This window comes from Serinus canaria, chromosome 12, assembly GCF_022539315.1.
Source record: "Serinus canaria isolate serCan28SL12 chromosome 12, serCan2020, whole genome shotgun sequence".
Lineage (NCBI taxonomy): Eukaryota > Metazoa > Chordata > Aves > Passeriformes > Fringillidae > Serinus > Serinus canaria.
In genome coordinates, this window is record NC_066326.1 from 258,159 (window position 1) to 277,455 (window position 19,297).

General features: G+C 44.8%; 1 protein-coding gene across 8 annotated transcripts in view; it reads left to right on the forward strand.

The window, feature by feature from the left end:
- TMCC1 (transmembrane and coiled-coil domain family 1) overlaps positions 1 to 17,458 on the forward strand; it is a 73,853-nt gene extending 56,395 nt beyond the window's left edge. For 7 of the 8 annotated variants that reach the window (XM_030227878.2, XM_030227883.2, XM_030227880.2 and 4 more), the window contains 3 exons: positions 3,548 to 4,482; positions 10,840 to 10,975; positions 13,314 to 17,458. In XM_030227878.2, the coding sequence (XP_030083738.1) occupies positions 3,548 to 4,482; positions 10,840 to 10,975; positions 13,314 to 13,628 (1,386 nt within the window). In that variant the 3' untranslated portion in view covers positions 13,629 to 17,458. Of the gene's footprint in view, positions 1 to 2,657; positions 2,749 to 3,547; positions 4,483 to 10,839; positions 10,976 to 13,313 lie in introns of those variants that run through there. The other variant, XM_030227881.2, reaches the window with a different exon arrangement.
- The last annotated feature ends 1,839 nt before the right edge of the window (positions 17,459 to 19,297 follow it).

Genomic DNA, 19,297 nt, shown 5'->3' on the forward strand with positions numbered 1-19,297 from the left:
TCATAGATTTTCTGTCTGTATGACTGTATTGCCTTCAGCACAGTGGGAAAAGGAAGCAAAACAAGTTCTGAATGTTTTCATGGTTAGCTTTAGCTGCCAGTCAGGTGTGCAGTCACTGGGACGGTGATTAACCCAGGCACCTCAGGTGCTGTTAGCTTCTTTCCGGGGCTGTGCAGTCTCACTCTGAGCTCTCCTGTCTCCCTTTGCCCTCTATGTGTTTATTTTAAGTAGCATGACAATTTTCAGTCGCACTTCACAAAGCTCCAGGTTTCACAAAAGCTGAGGGTGGAGGAAGCAGGAGTTGCCCCCTTGCAGCAGGCTTGCTCTGAAAGCTGCTGTTTGCTTAGGCCAGCTGCCCTGAGTGTTTAAAAGCAACAATCCATCTTCTTGGTGAATGACCGGTATATGCTCTTACTGGAGGAGTTTTAGAAGGGTGAAATACCTTTAAAGGAACTGCTGTATTTAGTCTTCAGCAGCACCAAAAGGCAGAATCATGAGGCACTTTCTGGGCTGTGTGCTGCAGAATAGAGACACTGGAAAGCTTGTACAGGAGGAAAAGCCTGAGAGCATTAACAGTTGAGAATTTGGTAAGATCTGGAGAGAGAGGAAGCATAAGGCCCCCACATGATTTCACCTGCTTTGTGGCATAATGCCAAAGCAGTTCTCAGTGTACCTACTGGTGGAAGGGCACACAGCTCCCCTTAACTGGACTGTCAGATATAATGGAAAATTGTATTGCAAGAGACTATTAAATTGTAACCCCCTATTCTTATACAAACATTTATCATTATAGTATTTAATTTACCAGCATCTTTTCAGGACAGATTGACCATCATCTCAAATTCAATAATATGTCATCAGCATTTCCCAGGGACCCAGTTTGTGCTAAGTCTTCCCTTTACAAAGCCTTGTTGATATGGACAAAGTCTTTAAATTATCTCAGTTGTGATCCAGAGCTGCACTTAGTCAGCCTTTTCCTTTTGAATTGGAAAGAACCCTTTTTGTTATTTCCGAATAATATCCACACAACTGGTGATTATAAAGCAATTATCCCAACTTGGTTTATTCTATTAGTGCTGTTCTAGTTCATTTTCTACCACAGGTGTAGGGAGATAACCTGGGCAGATTTGCTGAAGTCAACTGACTTTAAGGGGTGGGGGGAAGAGAAAGTTTCTACCAAATTTTTCTCTCACAAAACTTGTGTCATGACAGGAAGAGTGTACTATTGGTGTAATTTATCCTAATTATCCGCATGCACACACTAATGGTACCAAACCTGGAGTAAATTAAGCTGATAGAAACTCTTTACTGCAAAGTAGTGTTGAAGCCCCAGTAGTTCTATGACATTGATCTGTGCAGATTTCAGCTCAGTGCCTCTGGGCTGCAGAAAAACTGGCAATGAGCAGTTGTTTGGTTCTGAGACACTGGGTCAGTCCCATGCTCACTCACCCTTACACTGCCAAAAAAAAAAACCAAACAATTAAGAAAAAGAAAAAATAAATTAAATTGTGGAAGTTTTGCATTAAAACTGTTGATCTTTCTGGTTTTCATCATCTGCCATTAAATACTGAAGTGTCCTTGGTCTGGAGGAGGTAGAGATTGTTAAGAATGGATTGAGAAGCCCTTGGTTCATAGGCAGTTAACAGTAATATGATTGTCTTGGTGTGCTGCACAGATGCTCTGTGCTGCTCTTGGGGTGGCGGCTGGTTGGCAGAGCTGCTCTCTGGGGGAGGCACAGACCAGCTGTGCCATGGGTGCTGGGTGATGCTCTCAGGCCAGGCATGCCCTGCACAGGCAGGGTCTTTGTGTTCGTCTAGGCCATAGGGAGAAGTCTGATCACTGACAGCCCTGGAAAAATCTTAATGAAATGACAAATTCCAAGAAGAGGTATCTTTACAAATGTGTATTACTTCCAAATGCATGTCTCTACATCTCAGAGACAGCACGTTCGCTGTGCGACACTGATATAATGCATAGTGTTGGTCCCACTGATTGATATTAATTCTTAGCACCAATTTTCCATTGATCTGTCCAGAGCTCCATGGTTTCTACAACTAAACCTTCTTAAGAAAGCAGTTGAGGAGTCACAACAGACGAAGAAATTATATTCTATGGTTTCCAGCAGCTGAGCTCCTCTAGAAAATGAATCAATTGCTTCCCCAGGTGTCTGGTTTTCCTGTTGATGGGACAACAGAGAACCTTAGGGTTATAGGAAGGAGCCCAGGTAACCCCCGGCGCCGACCAGTGTTGCATCCTGCGGGGTTTTTTGCATTAAATATGGAATGATGAATCACGAGAGAGGTTACAGTTAAGTGTAACAGCATTTTTGTTTTGTAAAGCGCATATTCACGATCACGGACATGGTTCTGCGACTGGGCAGTAGCGGTGGGTCGGCTGGCAGCTGTTCCAGTGGAACGGCCCGGGGAGCTGCCGGCTGGTCCCCGCCGAGCCGAGGGGGCGGGAGCGGAGCGTGCGGGCAGGAATCACGGCCGCTCACCAGCTCCTCACTGGGACAGGGGCCACGGGATCTAAACGACGCGTTCTGTTTAAAGCTCATGGGTGGAGACTCCCTGCGGGACGCGGGTGGCTGCGGCTCCGGGCTGCCCGGCCCGCGAGGCCTCCCTGCCGCGAGGGGGCGGGCGGGGCCGGGCGGGGCCGCGCCGCGGCGGGCGCGCAGCCGGGCACGGGCACGGGCGGCCGGCGGGAGCCATGCACGGGGAGCGGGCGCTGCTGCCCCGCCGGGACAAGGTATGGCGGGGGCCCGCGGGCGTTCCTCCGCCGGAGGACCCACCGTGGCCGCGACCCGGGGCTGGCCGGGATGGGAGCGTGGTCGGCTCCAGGGAGGAATGTCCGGGTCAAGACACCGGTGCGGCCGCACCTGCCCGGTCCATCGTGGGTTCGCGGCGAGTACTTGTCGGGTTGGATTGCGCTGAAACAGCCTGTAACCTTTTTTATTTTTTTTTTCTCCATACGAGGGGTTGTCTTTTGAAACTCACTTTTTTCCTCCCACTCGGAGACACCTTCTCGCAGGGTTTGCCGCGGCAAGGCGTGCATTTGGGTGCCTCTCACGCTCCATTTTTCTGTTAAAAGCACTGACCGTAGTAGATCCGTTGTAGGTTCACTGTTGCTGCTGTTCAGACAGGTGAAGCACTAGGAATGACTCGGGTGTGCTGTACTGTACAGTTAAACCGTGTGGCTTCTGCTCTCAATTGGTCTCTTCACTCTTTAGCTAGTTGAGCCCCTACCCTTGTACTGGTATCTTGGAGTGCTTGGTCTGCCAAACTGGGGTGCCCTGTTGCACATTTGTGCTTGAGTTTTGAATTGTTTGAGGTGATTAAGTGGAGTCAAGTATGAGAGGTTTTGCTTTTTTTAAACTTTTGCTGGATCTCTGTAAAATATATGAAGCTCTCCTGATTGATACTGTTCCCTGGACAGCTGAAAAAAGGTACAATTTTTCAGAATTGGTTGGCATAAAAAAGGAAAACTTTTCTGTTGGTGAAGCTGCTGATTAGCACTCATGTTTCTCTCTCTCTCTCTCTGTTCTTAGATTGAGCGATTGGAAGTCAGCAGCTTGGCGCAGACCTCCAGTGCCGTGGCCTCCAGCACTGATGGCAGCATCAATGCAGACTCTGTTGATGGGACCCCAGATCCGCAGCGGACAAAAGTGGCCATCACACACCTGCAACAGAAGATACTGAAGCTGACAGAGCAGATCAAAATTGAACAAACAGCCCGTGATGACAACGTGGCAGAGTACCTGAAATTGGCCAACAACGCAGACAAGCAGCAGAGTGCCCGCATTAAGCAAGTGTTTGAGAAGAAAAATCAAAAGTCAGCCCAGACCATCTTGCAGCTGCAGAAGAAATTGGAACATTACCATCGCAAGCTGCGAGAGATTGAACAGAATGGGATCCCTCGGCAGCCAAAGGATGTCTTCAGGGATATGCATCAGGGTTTGAAAGATGTTGGAGCAAAAGTCACTGGCTTCAGTGAGGGAGTGGTCGACAGTGTAAAAGGTGGACTTTCCAGTTTCTCCCAGGCCACACATTCAGCAGCAGGAGCTGTGGTTTCCAAACCCCGGGAGATTGCCTCCCTTATAAGGAATAAGTTTGGGAGTGCAGACAATATTGCTAATCTGAAAGACTCCTTAGAAGAAGGCCAGGAAGATGGGACAGGTGGCAAGGCTCTAGGTATTATTCAGAACTTTCAGTCAAGCCCAAAATATGGCAGTGAAGAGGATTGTTCCAGTGCCACATCAGGCTCGGTGGGAGCCAATAGTACAACAGGGGGCCCTGTGGGAGCTTCCAGCTCCAAAACAAACACTCTGGATATGCAGAGCTCAGGGTTTGATGCAATACTGCATGAGATACAAGAAATTCGAGAGACTCAGGCAAGACTGGAAGAATCATTTGAGGACCTTAAGGTTCGCTACCAGAGGGATTACACAATGATAATGCAGACCCTGCAGGAGGAGCGGTACAGGTATGTGCTGTGGTACTTGATTTGACAATCCAGTGCTGTGATTGCAAAGCACCAGAGTTGGGGATGGTAGTGCTCAGCAGGCAGTTCCCAGCAGCCTGATTCAAGTGGATAGTTCTGAGGTCCTCTCAGGACTATTCCCTCCCAGTTCTGCCTTTTATAAATATTTCTATCTTGCTGCTCACCTCCCGCTCTGTACAAGAAAGAGATTGTAAGGAAAAAGGTTATTTCAAAATGTTTTCAAGATAAAAAGTGAAGCTGAAGAGGTCTAATAAGGTGTCCCAAACCCAGGAGTACATTGATGCAATTACTGTTATCAGACAGTGCTTTGCCCTGCAAAAAATCCTGAAAATATTTGGATCAAAGCAAATGACAGGGAACTAATGTGGACGTGACTTGACCCTGCCTTCTCCAACACTCAGATCCATATCTACCAGAGAAAGAAACATTCCAGCTTTTTTCAGGTTCTCTAAAAATACATGATCTTGCCCATGTGCCAAAACTAAGATATCCCTTCTCTTCTCTGCTCAGTCCACAGTGGCAGCACTCAGGGAAATGAAGCTGAATTAAATGTCAGATACTGACAGTGCTCTTGTCGTGGAGATTATGGGGCGCTGGAAGCAGGTGACCCATGTTTCCATCAGTCTTCCCCTCACTGGAAGGGAATGGAAAGGTGGAGCAGTTGCTGCAGTACTGCTGATCCCTGATGAAATCACAGGGGAGAGGTGACAGTGGCCTTCACTAAGGCAGCCAGACTGGCTGCCCCCACCCCCTGCTGTGGAAAGCTGCCCTTGGAGAATACTTCCCTTTCCTTGCTGGGTGGGAGAGGCTCTCTGCAGACTGCCCTGTGCTGTCCTGACATCCCCCCAGGCGCATGCTGGGAGCAAGGGTTGACTCCAGGTTCTGAAGGGCAGTTATTAGCTGCCCTTCTGCAGGCATCCTGGTCAGGATTCTTAAACTTTAAATAACAAATGCAAAGCCCAAGCCCTCGTTCTGGTGAAGGACAGTACACTGTTGTCATGAGGTTCTTTATGGCCTTCATTACTTTGCCAGGATGTGAAACACAACCTGAAAGGCACAGCAGAGCTGCTGAGGGTGTGTACAGGCTTGCTGAAGTGCCCTGTGCCACTTGCTGCACTGGTTTGTGCAGCGTAACATGGAGTTGCCCTACAGCTCTTTAGACATGCTTATGCCAAAACATTGGAAAAACTCTGGAAAAGACTAACCTGCTAGGATCTGGTAGAGACAGCAGGCTCTCAGTGTGCTTTGCAGAGCTTGGGCAAACAAAGCCAGACCAACACTACTTTCTAATCCTGCTTTGCAATAATCAGCAGTTTGACTGAAACCAGCAACCAGCACAGCAGCTTTGGTTTCTAGTGCCTTGGTGTCATCAAGTCATCCCAAAGCAATGTGGAGCTGGATCTTCTGCTCCTCAGCAGAGAGGTGCTGTTGTCTGTTGCTGTGTAGGTTGTTGTTTCACACATACAGCAGCAGCCATTCATGGTGGAACGCTAATGCAAGCACGGCATAGCTGAAGGAGTGGCCTGAAAGTACAATAGCAGACCTTGGGGACTGATGTGTGCTGTCAGCTAAGCGGGCTGGTTACTGCCCAACACCTCTGAGCAAGGTTCACATAGGTCCCTTACTAGCTCACCATGAAGTCATATCTGTTATGTGCCATTATCCTTTGCAGAGCACTCCCCTGAGGTTAGCCCAGACCCCAAGCACCAACCAAGGCAGCCTGGAGTGAAAAGCAGGGAGAATCTGCATTTGGCTTATAAAAGCTTAAGACAGTAATTTAGACCTGTCATTTGGAATGTTGATGCAAATTAATTGAAGGTGTGACCTTTAAGGAGGACCAGTTAAACCACACTCTGTGCCCTTGTCTGCGTGGGTAACTGCATGATCAGCAAGAGCTCATGGATTAATCATGGTTAGATGACTGCAGGACTGTACAAAGGTAGATTCTTGTTTTTATAGCTTCTGTATTTTGAACTATCACAATGATAAAAGCCTACATCACCTTAAAAGTGGACGGTGATGTAATGTGTCCAAGGGCAGAGGGTGCTGCTGCCTTGGCAGGGAGGGGTGGCACCTGTTCCTCCAACTGGAACCCCTCTTGCTTCTCAGCTCTCTTCAGGAAAAACGTAAAAGAAGGGAAAAGAAGTTGTGGTTTAATGCTGGCAGGCTGGGGATTCAGATTAATCATAACTGGCTTTAAAAGTTGTAAATATCTCCTAATTCTGCTCTGTTTATGGGAAGCTTTCAAAAACAAACACAGAGTTGAGCTGGAGCTTAAAAAAAAGTTTTTGGAGAAGTCTTTTTCTTGTCAGGTGACACTGTTTGCATTGTACCTGGAAGGTGGAACAAAGAACATGCCATGACATTTTCTCACCTGGTCTTAATCCATTTCCTCTTTCTTAAATTGTCTACTGTTTTGTAGGTTCTAATCTTTTTTCCCATTTTTGTTTGTGCAGTTTCTGTTTATCAGCCATGGCTTGCCTTATAGGTTTTCCATGACCTCCTTCATCTCCTCCCTCCCCTCTCCCTGCTTCCAAATCTTGTCTACCATCCATGTGGCTGCCAGTTTGCTAACCCTAGTCTCTGAGGCAGGGACTCACCTGTCCAGTTGCTCCAGTTCTCCCGCCCTGGTGCAGGCCTGGCAGCACCGTGGCAAGGCCAGGGTGGGCTGTGCTGCCCAGCACGTGCTGGCCCCTGAGCACTGCTCTGCTCTGCTGGGGCTGAGCCACTGAGGAAGGAAGAGTCTGATGGTACTTGGCCATCATTGTTTTCTTCTGCATTGGGAGCAGGCGCTGAAATGGCTTTTTGCTAATCTCATTATTGGAAGGTGGCAGTTGTTTACTGATACGAGCAGGGACTTTCTGTGCTATCGAGACTGAAATAAAGTTCCTGCTGAGTATTTTCATCTTGCTTGTCCCTTCAGGAACCTGTTCGTACATGGCAAAACCATAAGCTCACATATTTGGAGTGTGGCCAGTCTAAGGTTTTGGGTTTCTTCCCAAGCCTGACAGCCTTGGAAAGGGCATTTAGGTCTCCCATGCTCCTGTCAGAAGAAAACCTTCAGCTGAAAGGCTCGTCACTGGTGCTTCTATTTGTCTGGGTTCTAATGTAGTCTAATTGTCACACTTCAGTCTGTCCCCATGATGTGTTTTAAAATAGATCAAAGGAGCTAAACCTCTGAGGTCTGGGAGGGCTGGCAAGGCTGTTCTGGAGTGTGGCCAGGCAGTGGAGGCAGCATGCTGATGCTCACCCAGCCAAGACAGCACCAAAACATCCCTGCAAAGCTGTCTGTCCTCCCTCCAGGGAGGCTCGGAGCTGGAAGTACAGGGATATGTGCGGGTGTCATGAGCAGCTTGTGCTCCCTGTTTGGAGCAAGCTCTGTCCTTCGTGTATCCTTCTAGATCGAAGACTTGTAGCATACTACAAATAACTTCTGGTTTTAGCTGTGTACTCCACTATTGGAAGCAGTGTGTTCAGTAGCATAAAGATGTATTTAGTGACAAATAAAGATTACATGAAGGTTTGCATGACATAGCTATAAAAAGGTCCATCTTGAGAGACATCTGAAGACAGGTACTAAACTTCATTCACAGTCTACTGCAGACATCTTTGTAGCATCACTTTGATCAGTTTCTTTACTCACCATAGCACTGAGTGCAGATCAAATGTCTTTTTTTATCACATCCCTCCTTTCCATATGCTGTGTTAGCTGTGCATTTTGCAACTATTACTTTAAAATGTCTTAAAGCTTTTTTTAAAAAATGAGATGGTCGTAATTGTGTTTCTGAGCCTTTTTCAGACCACTTTCGCAATTCCCACTCAGTGAGCCTCAGAAAACGTGGAAATACGACACGGCTATTTGAAATGAAGTTCCCATATCCCACACTTGAGCCAAGCACCCCAGCTATTTTCCTGTGTCCATAGGAACAGCTCTGATGATCTCTGTGATACTTGTGACAGGCAGCACTGGTCTGCTGCACAGAGATGTTTCCGGGCTAGACCTTGTTCTTTTAAGGAGAAATTTCACATTTTAAATAGTAAGAAAATAGTTCTTGAGGCATTTTCCATACATGAAGTGAAGTGGGATTTGATTATTCAGGGCACTGCTATATTCACAGACAAGTTTAGTTTGTTCAGTAGACCCTGGCACTGATGAATTAGAGGCATGTATTTCATCTTAACCCTCTTGACAGGTAGCCTATCCCTTTTATTTGTGTAATACTCCCACTTAAATACAAACCAGCTTTCAATTGGGAAACCCTGGTTCTGGGCCCCTAAGTGCTTTTTAAATTTGAACACCAGTAGAAAGCAGCTGGAAAAAAATTATTTTCTAAATTGTAGATATTGGGACAAGAAGTGAAAAGAAGCTGAATGGAGGATGTGTTATTTAAAAAATAAGTCAGGGTAGGTTAGTGGGGGCAGGGATGTGTTTTTTTTTTTTTAAATAACCTAATTCTAGCAGTTGCCTGACACAGTGAGTTCTGGAAGTGCAGGTGATTCTTGTTTGCAAACTGCAGCAGTTCTGGTGTTGAACACGGAGTGAAGTGTGGATTGGGAACGAGCTGGTTGTTCTGCAGTCTTCAGGGCAGGAAGATTGGAGCCAACCCTTCTGCTAATCATGTTCTGTTTAAACTCTTAACTATACAGATTAGCAGGGTTTCCTTATGTTTCCTGTAGATTGAGGTAGTTTTGAAGTTATTAAAATACAATTGTTTCCTGTTAGAGAACAGGATTTAAGCTGCTTGGCAACAGCTGCTTTATGAAAGGTGCTTCTGTGAGAGGAGGTTAAAAAATACAATCATGCTATTTTCAAAAATGCTTAAGTTTCTTTTTGTGTAATAAACACACTGCTGAATTTTGTAATAGAGTAAAAACTGAATATATTTCAAGTAATTGACACTACCTTTGGGGCTTGGAATGGGTTTAGTTGTGATTTTTTTGGTTGTTGGCAAGTTTTGTTGTCAGTTTTAAGTTGTGTGGGAACAAAGGGCAATATTAATTATCTGGGATCCTTCTTTGTTAGCCGGTCTTCAAATGGCCATTCCCTTGTCAGTCCTGGGAAACCAGTTCTCTGGTGTGTCCCGACACAGTTGCAGCACTCTTCTGGCACCTTTCTGGGCTCAGCCATGTCAGCTGGAAGTTGTCTTGGTTTCACTGCTGGTTGACCACATGTGTTTTACTGCTGCAAATTGTCATGCTGTGTCTGACTCCTTCTTAGTTTAAAGTAATATTGCATTGGGAACATAAACAAAAATTCTTTTCATACTTGTTTTTCAAAAACAAAACCCTAAGATTGTTTTTAAAGGCTAGCTTTTGAGTACAGATTCTAAAACACAAAAAAAATTTTGAAAAAAAAAACGAAAAGCAGGATTTGTGTCTTAGTTTCAGAACTTGCAATTAAATTCTTCATTCTAGATAAATATTTCTTATTTATCTTGTGGGGGGTTTTTTTGGTAGGAATTAAATTTGGTGGAGTCAAAAGAAAACCAAAATTTAAACAAGGAATTATCTCTGTGGTTAATTCCTTAGAAATGTCTTGGTTATTAGTATCAAGATTCAGATGATAAGGACTGTGTGGTAAGCTTTTTCCATCTGCTACAATGAGTAGACAGTGGAAAAAGCCCAATGGCCACCACAGCTGTGCCCATACCTTTGTCACCATCAGAGCTACCACTTCAGTTTATTTATAAGTCTCTTAGGGAGAAGCAAAACTTTATCTCTCAGAATTGTCATAACTCAGTTTGTTTAAGAAACCCTCTTCCTCGGGACTGCTCCTGGTCCATTCACCAGGAGCAAACTGAAAAATAAGCCTGCAGGTTAGTGATTCCCATGTCCTTCTTACAAATAATGTGATGGTATTTGCTTGTTAAGTTGCATCATTCATGGGAGATAAAGGAAAAGCAAATCAAAGACCCATGTGACCTCATGCAGAGATCAGACAGTAACACCATGTTCTCTGAGGCATCAGTCACATGTCATTTCCATGTAATTTTTATGCCCATTACTGTTCCAAGTGTAGATTAAAATGCTTAGGAGTTATGGTATTATAGAAGGGAACTGTTTGGTTTACACAGAAGTTTGGTGAATACCTCATTCTATTCTTATTCTATCCTCAATTTCTTGCTTCAATGAACAGTTACCATGCAATTGTGTGTTTTCTCCAGGTTAGGAACAGTATCACAGAGTTTACCTGGTAGAAAAAAGTAATTCCTAGCAAGAGTGCTAGAGTGTGGTGTGTGCTGAGGCAGCCATGCTGGTGTTCATTGCTTGCTTGTCACTGGTGTCATTTTGCCATCCTCTTCTCATTAAAGCCATTGTACCACATGTTGTCATTTCTAGATGTGAAAGACTTGAAGAGCAGTTAAATGACCTGACTGAGCTCCACCAGAATGAGATTCTCAATTTAAAACAAGAGCTGGCCAGCATGGAGGAAAAGATTGCCTATCAGTCTTACGAGCGAGCCCGGGACATCCAGGTGGGTGACAGAAGCAGTGACCCAAGTCCTGCCCTTTGCCTGCTCTTTCAGGAACTCATACACTTTTGAAGTATGCCTGCACTTCAATATTTGATTTTAATCCTTGTAGCTTTATTGCTAAACTGCTGCATTCAAAAAGGTCCCTTTTCCATCTCTGACCTGTGGGTATCTCTCCAGGTAACCTCCTCTGTAAAGCAGGGCTGTGTCCCACACAAAGGGAACCTGCTGCTCAGCTGCAGCAGAGCAGGAGCCAGAGCCCACTTTTTGTGCAGGCTTTTGTATTAGACACTCAATGGGCCGTGACCCAAACACTTTTTTACAGTCATGTTCCCTGTACACGGCCCTGGGGTGTGGTTGTGTCACTGATTTTACCGAAATGGTCACATACATCTAAGGAAAAATGGCTTTGTGTGTGCACTGCATTGAGTCAGGAAACAATTCTTTCTGTTGGCTTTGAAGAAATAAGGAGGTGTTTCTAAAAGAAAAGTTTCTTTTAGTATGTAAAAAAGGTTGTAAAACAGAGGTCTTGAAATTGGAGGCCCTTCTAAAAGCAAAGCAGGTACTGACCCTTACAGAGAAAGGCCTGTTCAGAAACAAGTCTCCTGACTATTGTATGTACTTGCTGTGGTAGTTTTAACAGATATCTCAGTTCTGATTGCTGATGGGAGATATTTGTAGTGTGAGCAGAGAGTTGTAGGTTAAGAGATCTCCCTTTTTCCTGCTGAGGTACTTCAGCTAGGTGATTTCCTCTGAAGACCAAGCAGGCTATGCTGTTCACACACCAGCTGCAACTCCGGTTGTCAAATGTTCTTCCTGGTCACCGCTGTTTGGGGCAGCTGAGCAATTCTGCCCTGTGCTTTCAGGGTCTTAACCAAGGAGGGGCATTCATGTTTCGTTGACCCCCACAGACATGATGCAGTGAGAAATGTAACAGGTGACAATGACCTTTAAGTTAAATTTAATCAGTGTCTGTGGACAGCGGTACAATGGCCCCTGGCAGTGTAAACAGGAGGCTCTCCCTTGGGCGAGTGTTAAAACAGTTGGGTTTTGTTCTCCTCTCTAAATTCAGATGGCAGGAAAATTGAATTGAAGTGGAGATTTCTCAACAGTTTTTTTTTTTTAATTTTCATTGTATGATTCAGTACTTTTAGTGTAAACTTAAAAGTTGGGACAGCCTATTTCTCAGCACTGCTGGGGAAGAGGGAAGTGTTTTGTTGTGTAAAAAACTATTTAAGAGCATGGGCTACTGTTGCAGAGAAACAGTCCTAGTTCCTTTTTTGGTGATCAGTCTGGGAAGGACTGCTGCAGACTTGTATATCATATTTGCAGTTGGCCTGTGTGTCTGGAAAAGGTGACTCTGAGGGAAGATTGGTGGAAATATTGTAACTTGGTATTTTCAAGAGCAGAAGTGTCTCTTGGTGTTAATCGCCTGAAAACCTCTCTCCTTCTCCCTAGCCCCCTGCATTGCATGTCATGAGTGTTTTAGTGCAGGTTGGGTAGGTCCAGTTGGGGTTCAGCACGGTGAAAAGGTCTGACAAATCCCCCTTGAGTCAGTGGGGCTTTAAAAAGGTGGATTTGTGCAGGGTAGTCTTCTTCCACCTCCTTTCATTTTGCCTCTTTCTGTAGGCAGGCAGTTCTATAAATCTCATGCTTCTTACCCTTCTAGATGTCTTTCCCCAGCCCTCACAGAGTCAGCTGGAGCTATGCCAGTGCCACAGCTTGCTGCAGTCTGGAGAAGATATCCTTCCTACAATGGCAGCTGTGCAGTCCGAGCCCTAGTGCCCCTCAAACCTTTCTCTGAGCTCACAGCTCACTAAGCAAGCAGAACACAGCTGAGCCTTTGGTAGTTATTTTTGTTAATGTAGTTTTCTGCAAGGTTGCCTAGTTTTCTGCAAAGGGGTCAGATAAGCACAAGTGACTCCAAGGAAGGTGATGGAAGTTGAGGTTCTGAGAATGCACATCCCAGAAGAAGATGAAGATTTCTGGCTAGGCACAGCACCTCTGTCCTCTGAGTAGCCTCTTGGAACCAAAGCTGCAGTGACCAGGTGGCTGGATAGCCCCCTTCTATCAGAAGCTGTGGGGTTTCCCAGCCTGGCAGCTCCATGTCAAGCCCTCTGGGTGTGGATGAGGTGCTGTGGTGTATTGCAGGCTGCAGTGCCCAGTCAGCAAGGGGCTTTTCACCTTGGATATGGGAAATGGCACTGCTTCCTCTGCTCCCACTGCAGGGCAGGAGCTCAGTGCATGAGCGGTGTGAGGTGAGGGGATGGTCCTGACTTGGCCTGGTTGTTGAGGTAACAGATGTGAACTTAAGTAACCCAGTATGTGTTCTTGCCCGCAGGAGGCACTGGAAGCATGCCAGACGCGCATCTCCAAGATGGAGCTGCAGCAGCAGCAGCAGCAGGTGGTGCAGCTGGAGGGGCTGGAGAATGCCACAGCCAGGAACCTACTGGGGAAGTTCATCAACATCTTGCTGGCTGTCATGGCTGTCCTCCTCGTCTTTGTCTCCACCGTGGCCAACTGTGTTGTGCCCCTGATGAAGACTCGCAATAGGACGTTCAGCACTTTATTGATAGTGGTTTTCATTGCCTTTTTGTGGAAGCACTGGGATGCCATCACCGGCTACTTGGAACGATTCTTGTCTCCCCCCAGATGATGGTGGCAGGAATGGGCTGCGCCGCTCCCTCCTGGCGCTCTTGGTGAGCAAGTGTGGCAAAGATTAGTCAGCGACTACTCTGCTGAAGTTTTAAAGTGTCCGAGTGAATTTGTTTACATTTAGAATAACGTTTTTTCTCTGCAAGATGCATTGCAATAGTATTTTTTAGATTTTATTCAAGAACTCTTTTGGCGAGAATCCTGGATAATTTTTATGTAGCATGGTTCTCTTTGGATGCAAATCTTAAGATTCTTTCAAGTGTACAAAAGAAATGAATAAAATACAGAAATTTGGAGCATACCAATGGGCAGTTTAAATTGTGGCTTGAACTACTGTACTAAACCTGTCAGGAAGAAGAGAACGTGGTTAGCTTAAGATGAGCAAAGCTCAATCTAGTGCACAGCCTTGAATGATGGTACCACAGCAAACCTGTAACACTAAACTTTTACTGTGAAGTCTGCTCACATTCCATGTCCGAGTGTATGCGTTGAGTGGTTTCTTTCCTTAAAAAGAGAAAAACAACGTGTGGATCCCTCTCCCAGCTCAGCATCTGGGTTCGCCGTTTGTGTTAACCTAACTTCAGTAACTTTCTGTAAGGCTGGCTAACTTGGCTGAGTATATGGAGTGGAAGCCTCATGCCATATACAGTAACTGCACAGTCGTGCTACAGTATTTTGAAGTAGTCCTTGAAATACATATACTCTTTAAGCAGAAGCCCTTGGTCGCACTTTTAAGGTTTTTTTTTAATATATGTATATTCACAGATTAAAAAAAATCCGAACCGCATACTTGAAGAGTGTAATACTCAAACTCTCAGTGCTTCCTTATTGTTTCTAATAGGATTTTTTATTATAATTATTATTATTATTGGGGTTTGTTTTTTTTTTTGAAGGGGTTGGGAGGGTCATTACTTTTTTTCTTTCAAATAAAGAAGTGATGTTTTTAAATGAAGAAATGCGTGAATAATTGTGAGCCGTCTTGTCCTGAAGCAGTTCTGAGGGCAGAGAGTAGTTTCTAGTGTCAGCCTGTCAAATGCAGCACTGTCCTTATGCCATTTGTCTGTCCTCCTGAGCTTAAAGATGCAGCATCATGGAAAACATCTGTTTTCTCCACACTTTTTTGTCATGCAGGGCTTTTTTTCCTTTTTCCACATGTGAAGGATGCTATGTTTGTATTTTTTGTTTGCATGTCATCTCTCATTCCGGGCCTCAGGATAAGAGCAAGGAATTTCTGCTCATCTCCTCCTAGGGAAAACACAGGTTCTTTTGAGGAAAGAAATACTGACTCAACAGTTCACTTAACAGAATAGTTATGTCAAAAATAGTTCTAATTAAAAAAAAACAAACAAACCCTGAAAAGTGAAACCAAAGTTTTCCTCCTGTCAGGCTCTGGTAAGATTATTTGTGTCTGTATCTGTGGTGTGCCATCCTCTTTTTCAGCCACAGGGGCCAGCACTTGGTGCAGACACCTTTACAAATCTTGAAAGGCAATGCCAGCTTCAAGTGTAAATCCAAGTCTTCACTATGTGCCATTACTGGTGACCTGTTGGTACAGGCAGACAGCCCTCAAGTCCAAGGAATCTGTGTTCATTCTGTGCTGATTTTTCACTGCTGTCCCTTTTACCATAACAGTGCCAAGATTCATCTTTTTGTCTTCATGAAATGTAAAAAAAACCTCCAGGATTCTGTCAAAACCATTTATGGTGTTTAGTTAGGTCTTACTGTTTTCCTTCATTTCAGGATCAACTTCCCTCTAGGAATCAGATGTTGCCCAAGTGACCTAAACCAGTTAAAATCATACATGGGCATGTATGAGACATGTACAACAAATATATACACACATACATAGGCATTGTTCTATGATACAGATTCTGAGTTCTGAGAAATTCCCTCAAAGAAGGGTAATACCTTGAGTGTTTTCTGATTGCCACTAAAGGCAAGCCTTCACTGTCCAACCATCTTTCTTCCTCCAAGGGTTCTTTTTTTCTGTAGTCACGGGAAACTCAGGTGCCCTTCCCCCAGGGATCCCAGTACACCTCTCTGTCACCATGCACACTAATCTGCTCCTGTCCTAATTAAAACAAAGATTGACATTTACAGCTGACTCAAGCCAAAACTGCTTGTGCTTTCTGCAGTGCCACAGCCAGAGCAGAGGTGTGTGGCGATTCCCTCCCTTGCTCCTGGCTCCAGTGAGGCTCTTCTCTAGTGACTCACATTTCTTGGCTAACTGTCATCTTGCCATTATGCAGGTTTTGTCAGAAACAAATGTGTGAATAACAGTAAGAACTGATTTGGCACATAACTGAAATACTTCATTGCCTTTTTTTTCTGAAACCTGGCCTTTGTACCTCTTTTTTTCAGTCTTGTTGACACTAGAATTGCTTAACGTAGGTTTTCGTGTGGTCAAATTAGGAAGGAGTTAAAAGCCAGTGGCTCTGGATACTCAATGTCTGTAGTATTTAAGGAAGTGTTTGTCCCTCTTCTTTATATCCTAATTTCATTTCTTTTCTCAACTCTTGTCATATTCAGTAAATACTATTCGCTAGCTTGCCAGAAGGTGCAGGCTTAATAGAAACTGACATCTCAGAACTCTTTAGTGAAGGCCATATACATATGGGTCTGGACAAAGTGTCTGTCTCTTTCTCTCTCAACAGTTTCTTCCATTCCAGAAAGTAGTCTGCAGTAATGTCATGTATGATGCTGCATCCACTTCTCATATCCTAACACAACTGCCATGTGTTTTGCCTTTTGCACTAGCAGAACATTTTGGGGTTTTCCTCCCTCTTCAATTTGAAAGTCTGTGATGATTTCTAATAGCTTAATGATGATGTTGTTGGAAATGTGATTCTAGCTTTAAAGCTCCCTTTCCTTGTACATGGTTGTGTTTGCTTTCCTGATGGAGTGTTCCTGGATGACGCGTAGAGACAGTTTCTGCTGTGGATGTGAGTGCGTGTGTGAGTACCTTTAATAGCCTCCTTTGTAGATAAAAACTTCTTAGTGACCATCTCTGAGTTGCAGAATGTTTCCCAAAACATTTCATATTCGGAGTTGAAGTGATTCAGAAATTGCTTAGATGTGTTCAGCACATACTGCCTTGGCACATAAAAAAGGAAAAATATAATGGACTGTGTAAGTTCCAAGAGCAGCACCTCCTCATTAACATTTGAGGGTTTAAGTGAAGTTCATCTGTTTCCCCCATTTCCTTCAATATAAAGAACAAAGAAAATCTTGATGCAAAAAAAAAAAACCAAACTTTTAAAACTTTGATAAAGTACTTTTTTCTCTCACCCTCATTAGTTTATTTCAAGGGTATTCAGCATGCTCACAGCAGTTACTCTGTTGGTTTATTCCAACCCCATGCGTGCTTAGGTGGGATCAGATGAACTGCTGACTTATGTGCATGTTACAGGAAAGCACTGTCTGTCAGCTTTGAAAATATGCATTTTTTAAATTAAAAAAAGGCATTATAACAAAAGAAGCCAAGCTACAAAGAGTTCAAGATTGAGTAGTTTTGCCAGTTTTTAAATGAATTCTGAAAGTGGCTAAAGAGTTACCCTGTGTGTCTGTGTTGTGTATGCCAGGTGGTATAGTCGTAGGCAATTGACTTAGCTGTAAGTGTGTTTTAAAAGTGTAAAAAAATAAGCAGAAAAACTCACTTGCACGGGTTGAAAAGTACAGAAATGACACTTGTGAACGTAACACTGTAGTTTATAGATCTTAAGCTGCTAATTGTTGAGAGAGATTTACATTTGTCTTGTCTGATTGTCACAGATTTATCTGTGGCAATTTTACTGTATATAAAAAACTTTAAATAAAGACCTCAGCTATTAACACCAGTCTAGTTTGGATCTTTCCGGAGGGGCAGGGGAAGGGAGGTGCTGTCATGGAGAAGAGGGGTGTGTCAAAACTGCTGAGCCTTGAGCGCTCAAAATGTGAGCAAGTTTTCCATAGCTCTGATTGTCAGACTTTATCCTACACTCTGCCAGCCACACACCACTAGGGTGCAACGAAAATAAGCTGGTGTCAGTGTCTGGTCTTTGCAGGTAGAGGAAAGAAAGGAGCAGCAGCATTGCATTCATCCTCACTGATCCTTTTCACCCCCCTTGTGCCTGGGACAGCCTCTGGCAGGGTCCCTGCGACCACAGTGTGACTCAGTTTGCAGGTCGGTTCAGTCAGACTTACCCAAGAAGTGTCTGTCTTGGAAGGACCAGAAGTTGATCCTGTATTTTTCCACCGCTGGTCTGTGGCCTGCCCTGTCCCAGATGAGAACAGCCCTTGCTTCTGTGGCCTTTGTCCTTAGGGGATTTCAGGGCCCACTCTGTGTGACATGCCTACGTGGAGGCAGGTGTGCTTGTAGCATCACCCATGTGTCTCAGGGATGTGTCTCTTGTGATGGAGCAGTTCCAGGCCTGGCTCAGTTTGGATGAGGAAGGCTGCAGCTGCCAGGACAGCACTCCTTAGCAGAAAGCTCCCTCTCCCTGAGCAGAGGCAAGAGACTGCACAATGTTAGTTGAGTACCTGCTGTAAACAAAAGGTATTTTGGCTACTGTGTTTCATAGAAGAATTTCTGAATCCCTTATTATTTGTACAAACTGAAAGTGAGCAGATTCCTCACTGGTGTGGAGAAGATACTTGTTCCTCTTGGGTTTTGGTCATGTGGTATCAGGAACAAAGAACCAAGAAGGGAATGGAAACAATATTTTAAGGAGAAAGGTACTGAGTCCTTTTCTCTGTTTTCACAGAGATGCAAGTACTGTAAAACCAGCAAGAGATCAAAAAGCAAAAGCAGCTGTTTGCAGGATTTTTCCCCCTGTAATCTCCTCACAACCAGAATGCAAATTCCAGCAGTTTATGGATGAAGCGAGTGTATGGTGCTGCTTTTGCTAGAGCTGTCTGGCTCAGGATGGGACACGGTTGTGAGGGTAAATGGTTCTGCATTCTTTTGGGATGGTCACCTGAGAGGTGCTGGCTGTGGCTCAGGAGCAGCAGGGGGCCACAATGACCAAAGGTGAAAGCACTGGCCTTCTACTCCCATGTCAACAGATTTTATCTGATAATATAGGGGATTAGGTGGTGTTACTCAGCTTTTTGGTTAGTCTGTGGGAAGTGGTTTGATAGCTCCACCCAGCTCCTGGGGAACAAACAGGGATATGGCAAGGGTACAGCTATGCTGGGTTGCAGCAGTGGAGGTAAGGAATTGGCTGATGTTTCTCACTGGCCAAATAACATCACTTTGATGTGCTAATAGTGGAAATTTTTTGCAAACGGCCTGCTCCCTTCCACAAAATACCTGTCTTTAAGTTGTTTCCTTCACACCAAATCAACTGGTGTTTAAGTGTTGGGCAGTGGTTCATCAGCCTCAGTGGATCCTCCCTCACTGACTGGAGTTAGAAATAGGAAGAGGGTTCTTTGCTGCCTGACTTGGCATGAAATAGAATATCCCAGGGCAAACCAGTTCTGCTGAGTGGCTCGTACTCTAGCCAGATCCCGTCTGAAATTAGGAAGAAGAGTCACCTTGAATGTGTTCTTGGCCTTTGTACCAGCCTTGTGCCAACCCTGGCCAAAGGGGAATAAATAAGTAATATTGCCTGAGAAGGGCCAGAGCAGGATGGGAAGATGCAGTGTGTTTTCAGCCCTCCTCCTCAGTGCAGCTGTTCCTGTAGTCCTGCC